General features: G+C 41.3%; 3 protein-coding genes across 3 annotated transcripts; 2 read left to right on the top strand and 1 right to left on the bottom strand.

The window, feature by feature from the left end:
• The first annotated feature begins 1,297 nt into the window (after positions 1 to 1,297).
• LOC146682992 (transmembrane protein 272-like) lies at positions 1,298 to 3,725 on the top strand. The gene is made up of 4 exons (XM_085446347.1): positions 1,298 to 1,363; positions 1,468 to 1,518; positions 1,621 to 1,812; positions 3,072 to 3,725. Exons 1-4 carry the CDS (start codon positions 1,321 to 1,323, stop codon positions 3,320 to 3,322), a joined length of 537 nt encoding a protein of 178 aa, XP_085302473.1. The 5' UTR covers positions 1,298 to 1,320; the 3' UTR covers positions 3,323 to 3,725.
• A 2,389-nt stretch (positions 3,726 to 6,114) lies between these two features.
• mrpl9 (mitochondrial ribosomal protein L9) lies at positions 6,115 to 9,313 on the top strand. The gene is made up of 7 exons (XM_085446109.1): positions 6,115 to 6,316; positions 7,830 to 7,989; positions 8,086 to 8,210; positions 8,300 to 8,353; positions 8,439 to 8,540; positions 8,625 to 8,708; positions 8,948 to 9,313. The coding sequence occupies exons 1-7, from the start codon at positions 6,242 to 6,244 to the stop codon at positions 9,221 to 9,223; spliced, it is 876 nt and encodes a 291-aa protein (XP_085302235.1). The 5' UTR covers positions 6,115 to 6,241; the 3' UTR covers positions 9,224 to 9,313.
• A 493-nt stretch (positions 9,314 to 9,806) lies between these two features.
• On the bottom strand, positions 9,807 to 15,931 carry prcc (proline rich mitotic checkpoint control factor). The gene is made up of 7 exons (XM_085446107.1): positions 14,222 to 15,931; positions 14,085 to 14,132; positions 12,723 to 13,208; positions 12,369 to 12,461; positions 12,043 to 12,189; positions 11,830 to 11,895; positions 9,807 to 11,345 (listed from the first exon to the last, which is right to left on the bottom strand). The coding sequence occupies exons 1-7, from the start codon at positions 14,525 to 14,527 to the stop codon at positions 11,259 to 11,261; spliced, it is 1,233 nt and encodes a 410-aa protein (XP_085302233.1). The 5' UTR covers positions 14,528 to 15,931; the 3' UTR covers positions 9,807 to 11,258.
• Positions 15,932 to 17,381: the final 1,450 nt, after the last annotated feature.

Genomic DNA, 17,381 nt, shown 5'->3' with positions numbered 1-17,381 from the left:
AAACTGAAAACAAGTAGCCAGTGAGCCATAAAGATTAAACTCACTTTAATCAACTTTTTCTAATATTCAATATTCTGTTGAAAGCTCAGAGCAAAAAGACATAAATCAACAGATACCTTGTATTATTCAAAGACAATCTTTGTCTGGCAAATATTTTATTTTATAATATTTTGTCCTTCTATAAAATGATATACAACAAAATTTGTTGCACTTCTGCTTAAAAAATGGTTCTCCCTGTAGTTAAAAAGTAAGAGTAATAATATAAGAGATGAATAAGAAAGAAAATAAATAACAATAAAGTAAATCTCATACAGTCTGTAATTCAAGGTGCTAACGCAGGGGTGAGCAATTCCAGGCCTCGAGGGCCGGTGTCCTGCAGCTTTTAGATCTCACCTTGGGTCAACACACCTGAATCACATGATTAGTTCGTTACCAGGCCTCTGGAGAACTTCAGGACAGGTTGAGGAGCTAATTTAGCCATTTAAATCAGCTGTGTTGGTTCAAATCAGCTGTGTTGGAGGCCTGGAGTTGCCCACCCCTGTGCTAATATATGGTTTTAAAGCAGCATCAGGGTGGTGACGCCCTCTGTGTTAAAAAAACGATTTAAAAGTCTGTTGCTGTGTGTTTTTAGTGTCCTGTATCATTTGCTTGAAGGCAGAAGTTTGAAGAAATGGAGGTGAGGGTGAGATGAGTCCTTAATGATGTTTGTTGCTCTCTGAAGCACAGTTTTAATGTTCAGCTTCTGTACACAAACTGTTTGATAGTTGAAAGTGGCAGTCGGTATTTATTGGCACGCGAGAAAAAGCTGATAGTTATAACAGGAAAGCTGATTTTCCTGTGTGCACCACATAAGCTGTCCTGTGGCTTACAATGACCTAGCCCTTGTGCTGCTTCATGATTTAACATGTACCGATTATGTCACTTCAAAATGTAAATCATTTTGATATATAAATATATAATCTAAGAAGCTGTATGGTTTACAAGATCAGTGGAAGGATTTCATGTAACTACTTTGTCTTAAGGAAATCTTAAACTGCACATAAACCGTGTCAGATAACAGAGGCTGATTTTTATCATTATTTCCTCTTAGTGAGACAGTGTTGCAACAGTCGCTGAAAGGCTCGAACGTGTATGTCTTAACATCCTGCACTTTGCTAAGAAGTAGCTAACGGCAACTCGTGTAGTTCTCCTCTTCTGAATACTTGAAGATTAAAAAGGCTCCACTCACAACTGGACAGGTACCGTAGAGCTCTGCTTCTGCTTCCTCTTCATGTTTTGGCTGTGACAAAACTGACTGTAGATATTAACCTCTCTCCACAGATGGATCTAAAGCCTCAAACTGCCTCACAAGTCACAGGAATTGGTTAGATTAGTTTCTGCATCTCATTTTTGTCTCACTTTTTCATAATTTAACCTGTTTTACTGTTAAACCAGTCCTTTACCCTCTTTCTCTTTTTGTTTTTGCAGTGGTGGTGAACATTATATGGTGGATGGTAATGATAGCAGCCATTGGACTGGGTAGGTTTAACAGCTTTAGTTATCCAGTTGGTGAAAACGGCACCTTTAGCATTTTGCCTATGATTGATGATGATCTTATATGGTTGTTCTGTTGCATCACAGGGGCCACACACCTGACAAGTTGTACCATACAGCCCCACATCCCCATTTACCTGATAGTGCTGGGGGCAAACAGCATCCTCTCACTAACTCTGACCTACACCAGCAGCGCCTTTGATGATGGAGCAATCCACGTCCTGTCCACAGCCTGTATGACAGTTCTTCACATCTTCAGTTTTGCCTGGTTCATAGCAGGTGGGAGAAAAAAAACTTTCTGAACTCTTCATTTTGCATGAAATTAGACACAAAACTCACATGCACTTACTGGCCAGTTTATTAGATACAACTTTTTAACTGCTTGTTATCACAAATATCTAATCAGCCAATTATATGGCTGCAACTCAGTGCACACAGAAATGTAGACATGGTTAAAACATCCTGGTGAAAATCAAACTGAGCATCAGAATGAGGAAGTAAGGTGATCTTAAGTGACTTTGAATACAGCATGGTTGTTTGTGCCAGTCGTGCTGGTCTTTTGAGTATTTCTAGGGATTACAGAAAACGATTCAAAAAGGGAAAATATCAAGTGAGCAGCAGCAGTTCTCTGAAAAAATACCTCGTGGATCCCAGAAGTAAGGGGAGAATGACCAGACTGCTTCAAACTCATAGGAAAGCAACAGTAACTCGGATAACTATTAGTTAAAACAAAGTTATGCAGAAGAGCATCTTTGAATGTCAAACCTACAACAGCAGAAAACCACACCAGATGCCACTCCTGTCAGCTAAGAACAAGAACTCAAATGGATAAATATTGCCTGGAATCACGAGCCTTGATTTCTACTAATCAAGACTTTGTAATGGTGTAGGGGACATTTACAAACTGAGGTCCTTTCCTTTTATGACCACATTGTTTGTGTCATAATGTGTCCAATGAGTGCATCTATAGTAAAATTGTTAATGTTGGAAATGGAAGTATTTAATCTTATTGGCATTGAGCAGACAAAAACAAATTTAGGAAATGCTGCATTCACAACCTGGTAGTAATGCCACACAAATACTTACACCCTTCCTTATTAGATATCAGAGACCAGCGCACACAATGTGTGGTTTTCAAGGCTCAGTGAATCTATATTTGTGGTGAAAATAAGAAACCACTCTGTCTTGCAAACACATCTATCAGTAACAGTCCCCCCCCTTTTTTACATTTTGCTTCATGATGCTTAGTTAAAGGATCGTGTAAAATGTTTTTGCAACTTTTACTGAGTTGTGGATCAGTTTGGGGAAAAAATGGTGATGTAATTGTGTGTAACGAATCAGCACATAGTATCTTCCATGGTCAAGAAACTGATGACAGTGGGTTATTTGGCTTTGCCAATCAAATCTGACCAAACCACAGCCTTTAAAAACACAGTGAAGTAGTTCAAACTGTTGCTGCTGCGACCTTTAAAGTGAATACATTGTTAAGGTTTCACTTAGAACTGAAGACCTGTGTGTTGTCTGTCTTCACCTTACAGGCAGCAGCTGGATTTATTCTGTCTATCCTCCAAACTACTTACCTGGAAAAGATCCGTACTGCCACAAGGTGACCTACCAGTTTGCGTTTGTCGTCACTACACTGGTGTGGGTCGCACTGGGTCTCATTTTCTTCTGCGGTTGTTGCTTCGGCATGCTGATCTGCTGCAGGACTATGTGTGCTAGACGTCACTTGACACCCAACCGAGGCAGTTTCTATGGTGCAATAAGTGAGTCTGCTGGTGATGTGTGATTTAAATTCCAGATTATGTCCTCAGGTATTTAAGGAAATTGTCTTTTGGTCAGTGATGCAGATTTTGATCCTCTTTCTGAGGATTGATTTTGTTTTATCACTGTGAGGGTTATTGAAGCTTTCCTCTGCAGCTGCAAACAAGAGTATTTAAAAAAGCACATTTCCAAAAGGCTACTTGATTTTTGTTTTTCTGCAGACTTCTCCCAAATGCCATAAATAAAGGTGGCTTATTGCACCATACACCAAAAAGTTTAAGGTGTTTGCTTTATGTTGCAGCACCTTGGGTTTTGTTTTTTTTTTTTTAAGCCCTTGTTTTCCACACGCTGATGAAGTCAGACCTATTAACTGCTAAAACATCACATCCCTTTTACACGCCACCGCCACCACGAGTCTGAAACTTCCTGTTGGTACCAGAAAAAACTGTCAGTGACTCAGCAGTAGCATCTAACAAAATGTTGGTGGTACTGGTATTTTGTGTTTTTATTTTCAGCTCTGCCATGTTTCTGTGAGTCATTTTTAGTGCATCTCAGTATGGTGCACAAAGACTTAACCGAACAGTGTTGCTTGAAAATAAAAGCTTCTTTTTTTTTTTTTTTTCTCTCCATATTGTGCAATTCAGCAGTGGTAACCTGCAACTGAATCCTCTAATGTAGCTGGATGTATCACAGAAATAGTTTTAACTAAAACCCATTTAAAAAAACAAAAAACAAAACTACATTAGGCTGGAAAAACTTCCTCACAGGTTCAGAAGTTTTCAGAGAGTTGAGCTTAAAACTTGTGTAACTGTCGTTGCATCCAGCAAAAACACAATGTGGACCCTGTGGGGTGTTTTGTTTTGGTTTTTTTTGGTTTTTTTTGGTTTTTTTTTTTTTTTTTTTTTTTTTGCTGTTTTTTGTTTATATCTATATAAAAATGGTGGTCAATTACAGCAGCAATTCGAGCTGGTGCTCCTACATACAGTATATAGGGTGTGTATGTAGAAACCAGCGGTAGGAGCCAAATATTTCTAGGTCCAGTGTGTTTTGTTTGTGGGTGTTTGCATGTATCCAGGCATCTCTGTGAATGTAGTGGCTTTATATAGTAAATGTATTCTAAACGACTGAGAAAACAACAAACCTTGAATATTTTTTTATTTTTATTCTTCTGCTTATGTTTTGTTAACTATCTACTGCACTGAAGTCTGTATTGCAAGAATGATATTAAATGTTGTTTACAATAAAATTGAATAGCCCTTTTGTTTGGATTTAAGAGGTTTGCCTTGATGAACACAATAAAAATGCTTTTGCAAAAACTCTTACTGCAGAGGGGGTGGACTCTTTCCTATTCTGAAGTTGGTCTTGGTGAGAGGTGGCAAGCTGCTGTGGGTATCTTAATATGAAGATTGGAGAATTTCCCAGAAGAGAAGGTTTATTGCCTGTGCCTTCGGGTACGGGAACCTGCCCTGACTGTTGTCTGCACTTTAGAGTTCAGTTCAGAGTACCCAGCCTTTTGGAGTCCCTGGGCTTGAGGGTGCTCCCCCTGTCGCCCTACTAGCAGACTTCAATGCTCATCTGGGCAACGACTGTGAGACCTGGAGCGGCATGATTGGGAGAAACGGTCTGCTTGATCTGAACCCGAGTGGTGTTCTGTTACTGGACTTCTGTGCAAAAAAAACAAATTGTCCATAATGATCAGCATGTTCAACCATAAGGGTGTCCATAAGTGCACATGGCATTAGGATACCGTACGCCACAGGTCGATGATCGATTTTCTAGTAGTATCACCAGATCTGCAGCAGTATGTTCTGGACGCAAGTGAAGAGAGGACCTGAGCTGTCAACTGATAGCCACCCGGTAGTGACTTGGATCAGGTGGTGATGCTGGAAAGACCTGGTGCGCCTCAGTGTTTAGTGGCATTGTGCTGGCAGCACCTGGCAGAGGCCCCAGTTTGTGAGCTCTTCAGCTCATAGAGGCATAAAGACTTTCTGACTGCCTCTAAGAGATTCTGGGAAAATGTGAGATGACTCAGCAGAGGAAAGGGGTTTCCCACCTGCACTGTGTATAGTGCAGGTGGAGCGCTGCTGACTTCAACTGAGGATATTGTAGTGCGGTGAAAGGAATATTTGGAGAAATTATTTAATCTGACTGATACATCTGCTATTTAGGAAGCATAGTCTGGGGACGTGAGGGACGACTAGTCCATCACTGGGGGTGAGGTCACTTAAGCAGATAAATGTGACAGTCGCAAAAAAATGTTGAGACATTTTTTAGAGTATGTTTGAGAACAAAAATTTCCTTTGGAGACAAGAACATTTACATTCTAGATCTCCAAAAAACTGTTTTAAAACACATGAAAAAAAAGGTCTCTTGTTGCGTTAAATCATTATTGTGGAAAGTACAAATTAAGTAAAAAGGTTACTGTTGATTAAAATGTGTTAATTTACAGATTAATGATTAATCTCATAAATCATGACGCACTGCTTTATAAGTATCGGTATCTGTATTGTATCTGCAATATTGGCAATGCACTTGGTATCGATACAGCACTAGCAGGCGATCCTGAGGCGACCTCTAAAAAGGGAGCCGCTGAAAGAACAGATTGCCCTTTAATATTGCCTGATTAAATGATTGCCTGCAAAATGTTCAGTCTTTACACGTTAAAATAAAAATATCATGAATCATATGACGAATATTTGCGTTATTAGCGTTATTGCGTTCTATCCATATTTACATTTAAGTTTTTTTTTTCTTTTTTGAGTTTGAGGTCTTTTGTAGTCAGGCTTTTTTCTGGTCCTCTGTGCAGCTGGTGGGGTCCTCCTACGCCACACAACAAGCGACGCTGTCAGGCATGCTGTAGACAGGCTAGAGGTGAGTTTACAGAGACCGGAGATAAACTAATGATAAATTGCCGCAGGAAGACTTACCTCTGATTTGTGGGAGCATGTGGAGCCGCCTCGTCCTCCAGGCTCTGCTCGGCCAGCCTGCCGCCAGGAGCTTCTCTCTGACTGCTGCTCAGGTCGGTGTTTCCAGGGGCTCTGCGCTCTCCTGCACTACCGCAAATCTCTGTGCTCTAGCCCGCACATTACATCCACTGTGCTAAAGCACAGAGATTTGTAGTCTCTACCAGGTTGTTTAGATTTTGTATAACAAAGTTGGCACCAACTACTTTTAGTTAGCTTATAATAAACTGGGTTGAGACATACCAATAAAATGAATGCAATTTTATACAGAAATCCCACACTAAGACTCTCATAGAGGTTTAAGTCTGAAGTAGTGATGGGCAGATGAAGCCCCATGAAGCACTGAAGCTTTTCATCCAATTGGTTCACCCCAACGCGAAGCTTCATGAAGCTTCATTTGCTCTAGCAGGACACCTACTGGACGTAAAAATAATAGCTGGCATGAATTTGAAGAGTGTGGCATTTTGCACACAGCCTGTAAATGTCAACAACAAAAGGAGTGTGTAAAACACCTATAGTGTAGTGATGGCAGTATACTGTGTATATTTATGCTGGCAGTATGGAAAATGATTATTTGCGGCAAAGTTCGAACCGCTTCATGAACCAGTCACGTGGTACAGCCGGGCAGCGAGGCTTCGGACGTCATCATTTTCAGCTCCTCCCATAAATGAAGCAAGCCTCGATACGCGCTTCGCGGAAACGCCCCCTCCATTACTCGACACACGCTCCGAAGCCTCGATACAGAACGTCCCATCACTAGTCTGAAGTGCTATTGTGGTAGAGGCAATTAAATTATCTAGAAACCTGCTTCTAGATCCGTCATCTATGCATGCTAAAAACCATCTAAACACCCACCTACGTGCCTTGAATGTACTTTATTTTTGAGAAAGCCAATGACAGTAGGGGCTAGAGATTTAGCATAATGCCCATTAATACGCGTGTCTTTCTTCTGCACTATTTTCAGGTAGATCTTTGATGGGTAGAAGGTTAATTTCTTGTTGTTAAAAATATTTACATAAAAATATCCTCAGGATGTACAAATTACAGTTATTATCAGTTGGCTCAGTTATTTTGTGGATGGATGTGACGATTGGAAGGTTGGTGGTTGATGTAAGGAGCTTGGAAAGAAAAGCATCTGGACTTCTTAAAGTTTCTTGAAGTCCAGACGCTTTTCTTTCCAAGTTCTTTAGACTATGATGACCTGGATGACTGAGAACCTTCACAGTCATGTTGGAGGTTGATCCTTGGCTCCTCTAATCTTCATGTTGAAGTATCATTGGGCAAGATACTGAACCCCAGATTGCCCCTCATGCATCCACTGCACTGTGAGTGTGTGAATGTTAAGTTAAAAGCACATTAGCACAGGGGGGAAAAACCCTTGTTTGAATGTTTGTTTGTAAAAAGTGCTTACCTGAGGGATAAAGCAATATATATGTATGATATATATGTATGTATAACAACCTTAATAACATTCTCAGTACATGAAATTAATGATTTGAAGTATCACAGAAGCTAGAGTCCACTTTCAAAATGTGTAAAGTCACGTGTGGTTGCTTGATGTTTCTGCAGAACACAGTCGTGGTGGAGCGATGGTGGCAAGTGCCCTTGTCCAAAGTAGGGAGTCCACCGAGGCTTCACCCTCGAAGACACAGAATCTACAAGCTGGTCGAGGATACCAAGCATGCTCCTAAGGAGAAAATGGAGCTCATCCTGACTCAGACGGTACCAAGTGAGTATCACAAGGAAGTTTAAACTAGTAACGATGTGTTTTCTAAAATTCTTTGTAATATGAAAACATCTTTTTGTTTTGTTTTTTTTGTGACAGAGCTCGGCGGGCGAGGAGACACCGTGTTTGTAAGAAAGTCTGTTGGACGAAACAAGCTGCTGCCTCAAGGCCTCGCAGTGTATCCATCACCAGAGAACAAAGAGATGTTTGCAGAAGAGCTACGTGTGTGTACTCCATTTATATTCCATCATATATTTCAAATGTATTAAAGAGCAGTACTCAATATCACCTTTGTTGGTTTTTGTTTACACAGCTTTTGCGTGAGGGGAAAGCAGGAGACAGAATCCAAACCCGCACAGGACAACTGGTAAGTTTCATGTCAGGCGCTTTTGCTCAGTACAACAAATAGTTTTAAAACCAAGATTTTAACAGGGGTTTCTTTCTGTTTTCAGACTGTGGAGCTCCTGAAATGCTCCAAGCTAAAGATAAACAGAATGCCCTCCGAGGAGTTTCAGCTCAATAAAGAAGTAGTCTGCAGACAGTTTGCTAAGAAGGTGTGATGCCTTTCAGTTTTTATCCATGTTTCTAATTAATTCTGTTAACCAGATAAGATACTCATATTGCTTTTGTTCCCGTAGTTGGGGATAGTGGTGCCACCTCATGCACTGAATCTTCCATTTGAACCTATTAAGGATGTAGGTGACTACTGGTGCGATGTCACGGTAAGATAAACTATATCAGTGCATCTCGTGGGCAACCTTTTGCACCAAGTGTAGCTTCGTACTGTGTCTTTGCAGCAGAAAGAAGTTGTAGTTACTCCATGTAAGCTCCATGCTGCAAAAAACAATTGTTTTCCTATTATTCTTATAATAAATAAACCCTTAGTTATGCATTATTTATTTTTTGGACTGCTGTTTTACCAGATAACATAGAAACATGAGCAGTGTGTTATTTCTTTCAGGTTAATGGCTTGGATACTGTTCGCGTTCCCATATCTCTGTTCCCATACGAGGATCCGTCTGCAAGCTCTCAGCGGCAGTTGAAAGCCCAAAAGCGGCAGCAGGCAGCTGCAGCTGATTCAGAAGCTGCTGATGAGGAGGGCGCTGTTTTAAAGGCAGTTTCTGACGCAGCGGCAGAGGCCGAGGCTGGTGAAGAGCCTGCAGGATCCACTGCCGCAGCTACACAGACAACGGCAGACACAACAGCACCACCAAGTGGAAGCCTGAAAAAAGATTAAAGGACTCAAAATGCAGATGATGTTTGGCTGTAATGCACATGTGTGCGTAGCAACAGCTGTCTGTGTGTCTATTAAAATTGCTCAGTGTCACATTCTGATTATTTTGAACAGTGTTAAAATAGCCGTCCATCTTGTACTGCTTATCTGGGTCCTGGTTGTCGGGGCAGCAGTCAGATACCAACGCTCCTCCCTCTCCCCATCCACTTCCCAGGGACACTGAGTGGTTCCCAAACCAGCTAGAGGCATAATCTCTCTCCGGTGTGTCCTATGTGTGACACAGGGTCGCCTCCTACCCAGGAGGAAGTATACTGGCAGTGTGGAGGTGTAGCGTCTCCACTATAGAGTCCTCCCGAATGACCAGGCTCCTTAAAGCTGAGAGTCCACACACTTTAAAGCACAATGTTTATAGCAGTTTTTAAAATCAGTTTTCAGGATGAGAATAAATAACACAAAACTGGTAAAGAGCCATCAGGATCAGCAGCTACACAGGAAACCTTTGAGTGGGAAAGTTTGTTTTACTGTATGCAGCATGAGTATTATTGTGATAGTAGCAATAATGAAAACTGCCCATAGACATACAAAGTGTAAGCAGTCAGGAAAATCAAAAGTTTATTGATCAATTTTAACTCGACAATGCACAAAAGTAAATGGTAAACCAAAAACCAACAAATTATTCCGAGGAATGCTGTTTAATGTCATGTTAGTGGAGTGCCAATACAGTTGTGTGGTTTGCAAGTCGTTGCATGAGATTTGCTGAAATCAAAGCTCTGCAATTTATTTTCCCGTCTCGGCGTAAGGATATACGAGCAGCCTGTCGGCTTCTTTCTTCTGCTCGTGTTTAGAATTTAGCTGTAGTATTTGAGGCAGATCAGATTGTGTAATTGTTTCTGATAAGTTGTTTTCTGATAAGAGTTCACATTTAAAGTTTGATAACGCAAGATGTATGAAATGTATTGCATTTAGAGGAAATCTGGCTCAGGTTTGAACACTTCTGCTGTCGGGACAAAGAACAGAGGACTCGTGGAGGCTTGACTATTGCTTTGGTAAAGACAAAATGTAGTTACATAGAGTCTGGAGATATAAAAAGCATATTTTTACTGCTTTCCATCTGAGAAAGTTGAACAAATCACTAAATTTCCCCCCCAAAATTTGATGTTTAAAAAGAAGAAGAAAAAAATACATATAAAATGTTTAAAAAATGAATGTAATCTCCATTTTTAAGGTGGGTGTTTTGCTTTTAGCACCGCCCGCCAGATGCTGCTACCATGTTAAAAATCATATTGATTTAGAGTCTTCAATGTTTCCTCAGAGCAAGAAGACAATGACGTTCATGTTTGGTTCTCTGGTCTTTTTCAGTTTTCCAGTGGGAGAAAATGAAACGCACATTAAAAAAATAAGAAAAATAAAACTTTTACAAACAAAAGTAGGTATCAGTTATATAATAGCAAACTTCTTATTACTAATGAGCAACTGCAGCAAGTACATGTTTATCAGAAAACAGTCGATCCTGTGTGCAGATATGTAACACGTCACAGCTTTCCAGTGACTCCAGCTTGTTTAAAATGAATAACATCCAGATTTCATTAATAACTTGCATCATTCCCAGAGAACCAAACCTTTGTTTCTGTAGATCACAAAGAAGTACAACATGAACAGGAAGCATAAACATTCAAAGGAAAAACATTTAGAATAATGGCCACTTCAGAGTCACTTTACATCTGTTCTGCCAATGACTGAGCAAAAGTACCTTAAAAATACTGTTACATAAGTATAGTGCCTCTATTTAATATAAATGACAGTGAATGGGGAGTGTAGCGGTTGTGGCTGGATCTTAGATATAAGAATAACACCTGGTCAAACAACAGAACTACTGAATATTAACAGGTCAACACAAATACAGGATGGAGGGCAGGAAGGAAAATCTGTATCCAGACTGTATGCTTACTGTTTCTAAACATGTTTCCTCTTTGTGGAAGTATATTTGGAAAGCTCTACTCTAATTTCTGTATGTCACCACAGTCCACAGTCATGATGTTTAGAAGCCATATTTGGCCTGGGTCTGTCGGCGGGTTAACCTGTTTTCTGCCCAGTTGTTTTTCAGCTCCAGCTCACGTTCCTTTGCCTGTGAAACGACAGGGAAAGTAAGAAATGTTGTTTATTTGAACAGATTTCCAATAAGAAGACAAGAGATGCAGCTACGGTGAGCTAAACCATGTGGGATCAGTAAAGTATGCAAACCTCTCTTCCCTCTCTTGTCAGACTACAAGAGAGGGAACACCTGTGCATAACAAAGCTAACACTAGCATTCTGGCAGAGATAAGGGCAACTATTTAGCTTTTCCTAATCCTTTGTGCAGGCTTCTTTCTTGCAGCTTATTGTGCTAATCACTGGCACACTGCAGCTGACAACTAGACTTTAGGATAGCTCTGTACAAACAGGCCACCAAGCAGAAGTATTACGTGTCTACACATGCCGCACAGAGTGCAGATTTCCACTCACTTTCAAAACAAGCAGAAAAATCATCTGTGACGTTGGACTGCAGCTACAAAGTCTTGAATTAAATTTACATCATACAAATGCACAATGCGTGTTTTAGCAGCACCCACCTGGTGGATGAGATAAGTTATCTGATGCTTGCGTCGCTGCTGTCCTGTAGGTTGTTCTCCTCTTTTCTGTGGAAAGGTAAAGAAAAGCGGGTGTTACAAAAAATTAAAGAAAATATTCCATCTTAAAATTATGCTGTGCATCAACATTTTAGTGAGAGGAACATAGGACAATCTGTTGCAAAAACAAAAGAGGAAGCGAGCCGATCGGGTCACCTTGCTAAAAGACTGCCGATGCTGCTTCTCTTCGGTCATGCTCTTGGTCATCCACTGCTGGTTGCCGCTCAGCTGGTCGTCGCCTTTGATCTCCAGAAACTTCACCTCCTCTTTGCCCCTGTTTCTTTTCCCCTGCAGCCGCATGAACTGCAGGACAAAGAAAATACCGGTTAACCAAAACCTTTTCTTAATTAACAGCCTCTAGTTGAGGACAAAACAATGATAACACCATAGAGCACAGGTACAAAAATCAGTCTGTGTAAATAATAGAATTTGCTCTGATAACAAATAAGAAAAATGAGGCACACAAGTAGCATAGTTCTTACCGCTTCATCATCAAACATGGCTGAGTTGCCGGGCTCTTCAGCCTCTGCTATTCCCGGGTTGGGATCTTGGTAATATGGCTCATTGTAGTATCCCTGTTCAAGCAAAAAGACATAGGATAACAATATAATTCATTCATGTTAGCTACATTGTGACTCTTGTAATTGAGAGTCTGACACAGCATTCATACTTTAAAAGATATCTTTATCTTAACTGGAAAACACTGAAATGCAGGCATGTCTGAACTAACATGATTTATGACTTATTAGGAAAAGCTGGCATCATCTAATTGAACATAATGACTCAAGTTAACAGCATGAATCTGATACATATGTACAGTATAAAGTCATTATTACCGGAGGAAAAGCCTCTGGGCCCGCTATGGGTTGTTCATATTCATTATATTGACCTCCCCATGCGCCACTTGTCTCATGTTTTCCCCCAAAGTCGAGAGGGGCATCCGACTGCCCCGGTTCATCAGGAGCTGCAAAAGGAAGGGGCTCTGCAAGGGCTCCTGGCTCAGGGTCCAAGCTGGGGACGACTGCAGGTAGAGGTTGAGAGCTCTCGCCTAGAGAAAAGTAGTTCTGTGGGGTTATGTCCTCTTCATTATCCTGGTCATCTGAAGCTATCTGTCTAGCCAGCTGGAGGGCAGCTGACTTTGCTGCAGCTTTGATGGCGGAGGGAGACGCACTAGAACCAAGACCATGTGCAGGGGTTCCAGGTTTGGGTGCTTTCGGTTCTTGCCGTTTAGTTAGCGAATGAGGGATCAGAGGTCTGTCCGTCTCCTTCACTGTCAGGTTTTTGGGTTGTGGCAGAATGGAGGACAAGCCTGTACCTGCACCCTGACAGAGAAAGGAGATATGGGTTGAAAGAGAGAGGAAATGGCAGCTACATCATAGGAGAATGTTGTTACACTATGAAATCTGAGGAAAATAAGATATTCTTTGTCACTGGTTCCTACTTTGTTTTTATTTAATTTAAACCTCAATCAAAGAAAGAAACAATGAGAAGAGTGAAGTGGCAGACCTACATCTAAGCTAGAAACCATATAACGTGTATTTACATGCGAACCACTGTGCAAGCCAGGTTAATCTGCAGTATTTTATAACAAATAAGCATTTAGAGTTTGTGTACACAAGCCTATAACATGTTTACGAGCTCATTACACTGAGGTAACATTTTATTCAAGAAACAGCATAGGGACCTTTCCCCAACACCAACATTGGTGCCTCACTGGTATATATGCATGTTGAACTATATCAATGCCTGTTTTGTATTTTTACTATTTACTACCATTTTATCTAATTCAGAAATACGTTTATTCCACATTCCCAAGGTTGATTGTGTTCATCTGGATGAACGTTTTCAATGGGAGAAACATTTCGTCACTCATCCAAGTGACTTCTTCAGTCTCAGCTGACTGCAGGTTTACTCAACCTTACAAACAGTACATCTGCACAATAACAAACCAGCCGACTGAATGAACAATGGACTGTGAGGTCAATTCCTTGATCGTTAATATGCAAATTGTCATGACCATTGACCAAAAAACCACTGATCAATGGCCATGAGTACTGCAGTCAGCTGAAACTGAAGGAGTCACTTGGATGAGTGACGAAAGGTTTCTCCCATTGAAAACGCTCATCCAGATGAACACAATCAACCTTTTGGGAATGTGGAATAAACTTCACATAACTGCATGTGTCTGATTTCCTTACCTGATTTTGTAGTTTCTTCGTTGCTGGTTCGTCATCATCTGAGTCTGACTATGAACAACAGGGTTACAGATGATGAATTAAAACCTTATTTTATGCAAGAGGTATGAGCAAACAGCTTGAAGTAGCTCAGTACTCACATCCTGCCTCTGGATCTGCGGCACGGTGATCTTGACGGGCTCTGTCCGTTTCCTTGGCTTGGGTAGGCTGGAGAATAAGCTTCCTTTAGATGGCTGAGGATCTGGATCATCGGCTGATGAGCTATCCTCTACTGCAGTGCTCAATGCTGTCTTCTTGGCTGGCCCTTCGGTCCCTCCTGCCGATACCGTTTTTTTAGGAGCAGGCAGGTGTGAGAAGAGCCCTCCTGCGCTGGGTTTGCTCTCCGGCACGGCAGAGGTTTCCTCTGAGTCACTCTCATCACTGCTGCCATAGGCGACTAAAGACATGTTTGCTAATGTTATTAAAGATGAGCAATCTGCAGAAACTCGTGGACATGGATAACCTCTTCTCCTTGATGATCGCAAGAAGCCGTACTCACACTGGCTTATCCGACGAACTGACTTCTGTTAAAAGGTAAGGGAATCTCTGATCGCTAAAGCTGCGATGATAACGACATGAAGCCGAGCGAAGCTGTAGTAGAATATAGCGCAGGGAGTTAAAAGGGGTCGCCGCAATGAAACGACTGACTCAAAGCTCTGTCCAAGTTCGCAATGCTAGCCAGTGTTAGCTAGGCCACCGCAACAAACGATATCAGCTAGCTGACCGCTGTGTTCCAGAAAAAAAAGCAGCTCTCCTTAAAAGTGCTATTATAAATAAAGCAGCAGCTATGTTGTTTCACACCACAATGCGCAACTTTGCTGTGTTGTTTCGCCAACAAAATAAGCTCGTTTAGTCCCTTGGCTCCATCAAAACATTCGCCTCTATCGTTCGTGATCGAAAATGCGACAACTGCGCAGCTTTTTGCGCAACACTCTTCTTCTTCTCCTCCTACTCCTCTTTCTTCTTCTTCTTCATGTTTAACGGCGGTTGGCAACCAACGTAAAGGAGCATTACCGCCTCCTACTGTTCCGTAGTATGGGTCAGACAGTGAGCTTACAATCTGTATCCAAAAAACAACACAAAACCAAAAAAAAAAGACCCTACAGTCTTTCATAAACACCTATATCCTTCAGAAACCCCACCAGTTCTCTCACCTGTGCCCTACTACCCTCCAACACACTCTTCAGATTAAATTCCCCAATTCCCCGCTCCTTCAATCTATTCTGCAGAACTTTCCTCTCCACATCATAACCCTTGCACCGCAGTATTACATGCTCTTCCACTTCTCCGCTTCATTAATCACATTTTAAACAACTTCAGATCACTGTCGCCCCATATGGCTCGAATAGGGAAACAATATGATTTCGAAGCACATCTATACTTTTGATTATCAGGACTGTACCGACAACTGGCGTCAACCTTTAAAATATATATATATTTTTTGCTTTAGATTTGTAGTAAACTGTTCTGCTTCAGTAATTTAAATGTATACATAATTAGAGCAGCAAAATTATACAGACATCATAAAAAGTGAAGACTTGAGCATTTATACATGTTGTCCTCTTTTACTCTTGCCCTTCTGAAGAAAATGCCAAAACAGTCTTTAAACAATAATGCTGAAAAAAAGAAAGAAAAGAAAATCAGTGACCTCAGACAAGATTCATGGGTGTAGAGAAGGATGATAGACAGGGGGCTAGTGTGACAGAGGAAGACAGAGAGAGATAGAGGCGACCCTCAAAAGGGAGCAACCAAAACAAGACAAAGAAGAACAAGCCACAGTAATGTGTCTGTGAAGGTTCTCAGTCATCCAGGTCATCGTAGTCAAAGGAGCTTGCACAGAAAAGCGTCTGGACTTCTTTAAGTTACTTGAAGACGTTTCACCTCTCATCCGAGAAGCTTCTTCAGTTCTAAGGTCAAATGGTGGAGAGTCCCTAGTGGGAGTATCCCCCCACAGAGGGACAAAAGGACCCCCTGATGATCCTCTAATCACCTGAGCCAAGGTGTGAAACTGGGTGTGGGTCCCAATCAGCCAGAGTTTCGGGTGTGTTCATTGTGAAACCTGGCCCCACCTTATCATGCGAAGGTGATAAGGTGGATCTCCCACTAGGTTTATATCTGGGACTCTCCACCATTTGACCTTAGAACTGAAGAAGCTTCTCGGATGAGAGGTGAAACGTCTTCAAGTAACTTAAAGAAGTCCAGACGCTTTTCTTTGCAAGCTCCTTTGACAAGCCACAGTAATGTTATCGTTTAGGGACGACCGTGGCTCAGGGGGTTGGGAAGCGTATCTGTAACTGGAAGGTCGCCGGTTCGATCCCCGGGCTCTCTGTCCTGGTTGTTGTGTCCTTGGGCAAGACACTTCACCTACCGCCTACTGGTGAGGGGCCGATGGCGCAATATGGCATCCTCACTTCTGTCAGTCTGCCCCAGGGCAGCTGTGGCTACAACTGTAGCTTGCCTCCACCAGTGTGTGAATGTGAGAGTGACTGAATAGTGGCATTGTAAAACACTTTGGGTGCCTTGAAAAGTGCTATATAAATCCATTGTTATTTAATTCAATTTTATTCATGAACTGACACTTCATGACAATAGCATGAACTACAGGAAAAACTAGGCAAAAGCTCATGAAATGCAGTATATTCATATTAACACACCTGAAGTAAAAATAGGTGAGTGGAGGAGAAATGCTCAATGTGCAGCCTCTCCAGCTCCAGGGTTATCCTGTTTTTTTCTTCTCATCATTGTCATTGTCTACCCACGCACATCACAAAATTGCAGCAAACTGTGTACATAATAATATTCACATCATCAAATGGGCGATTAATTGAATGTCATGTGGTGTGGTCTAAGCCTATCAAAGAACCGGATGAGAAATATCATGTTAGCTAGAAGTCAGAAACAGGATTTAAACCTTTAAGCTTCAATTAAAATGTGACAGTGGAGCTGTCTGCTTGTTGAAGTAACTGAAAGAGTTTTTCTCCTCCTTTATATAATTGATTTGTGGCCATTAATGGAAGATTTTGTAGGTTTCCATGAGTGGATTGTGAAATGAGAATCGATGATTAATCTTTGATGAGTGTGTCAACCTTTACCAGACAGCCTGCTGGGCTCATACTTTTGCACTACAGGAACTTTAGTCATATTAAATTTGAACACTGTGGTATGTTCACAGGACTTTAATCTCTCTTTACATTTTTTGGTTAATCCAAGATGTGCTGTAGTATGAACCACAGTTGTGCTGAATAAGACCTTCACAGGATC

This window comes from Copadichromis virginalis, linkage group LG22, assembly GCF_057382275.1.
Source record: "Copadichromis virginalis isolate Kocher_CV1m ecotype Utaka linkage group LG22, C_Virginalis_male_GT1.1, whole genome shotgun sequence".
NCBI lineage: Eukaryota > Metazoa > Chordata > Actinopteri > Cichliformes > Cichlidae > Copadichromis > Copadichromis virginalis.
The sequence above is the reverse complement of the archived record's forward strand: the minus strand, read 5'-3'. Positions and strand labels throughout refer to the sequence as shown.

What these genes read in the sequence shown, in the direction of transcription:
- LOC146682992 (XM_085446347.1), top strand. Translation starts at nt 1,321, where the DNA reads ATGGATCTAAAGCCTCAAACTGCCTCACAAGTCACAGGAATTG. An exon ending in CTCACAAGTCACAGGAATTG is followed by an intron (nt 1,364 to 1,467) that starts GTTAGATTAGTT and finishes TTGTTTTTGCAG; the next exon opens with TGGTGGTGAACATTATATGG. An exon ending in GATAGCAGCCATTGGACTGG is followed by an intron (nt 1,519 to 1,620) that starts GTAGGTTTAACA and finishes GTTGCATCACAG; the next exon opens with GGGCCACACACCTGACAAGT.
- mrpl9 (XM_085446109.1), top strand. Translation starts at nt 6,242, where the DNA reads ATGTGGAGCCGCCTCGTCCTCCAGGCTCTGCTCGGCCAGCCTGCCGCC. An exon ending in TGTTTGCAGAAGAGCTACGT is followed by an intron (nt 8,211 to 8,299) that starts GTGTGTACTCCA and finishes TTGTTTACACAG; the next exon opens with CTTTTGCGTGAGGGGAAAGC. An exon ending in AAACCCGCACAGGACAACTG is followed by an intron (nt 8,354 to 8,438) that starts GTAAGTTTCATG and finishes TTCTGTTTTCAG; the next exon opens with ACTGTGGAGCTCCTGAAATG.
- prcc (XM_085446107.1), bottom strand. Translation starts at nt 14,527, where the DNA reads ATGTCTTTAGTCGCCTATGGCAGCAGTGATGAGAGTGACTCAGAGGAA. An exon ending in CCATGTTTGATGATGAAGCG is followed by an intron (nt 12,190 to 12,368) that starts GTAAGAACTATG and finishes TTTGTCCTGCAG; the next exon opens with TTCATGCGGCTGCAGGGGAA. An exon ending in TAACTTATCTCATCCACCAG is followed by an intron (nt 11,346 to 11,829) that starts GTGGGTGCTGCT and finishes GTCGTTTCACAG; the next exon opens with GCAAAGGAACGTGAGCTGGA.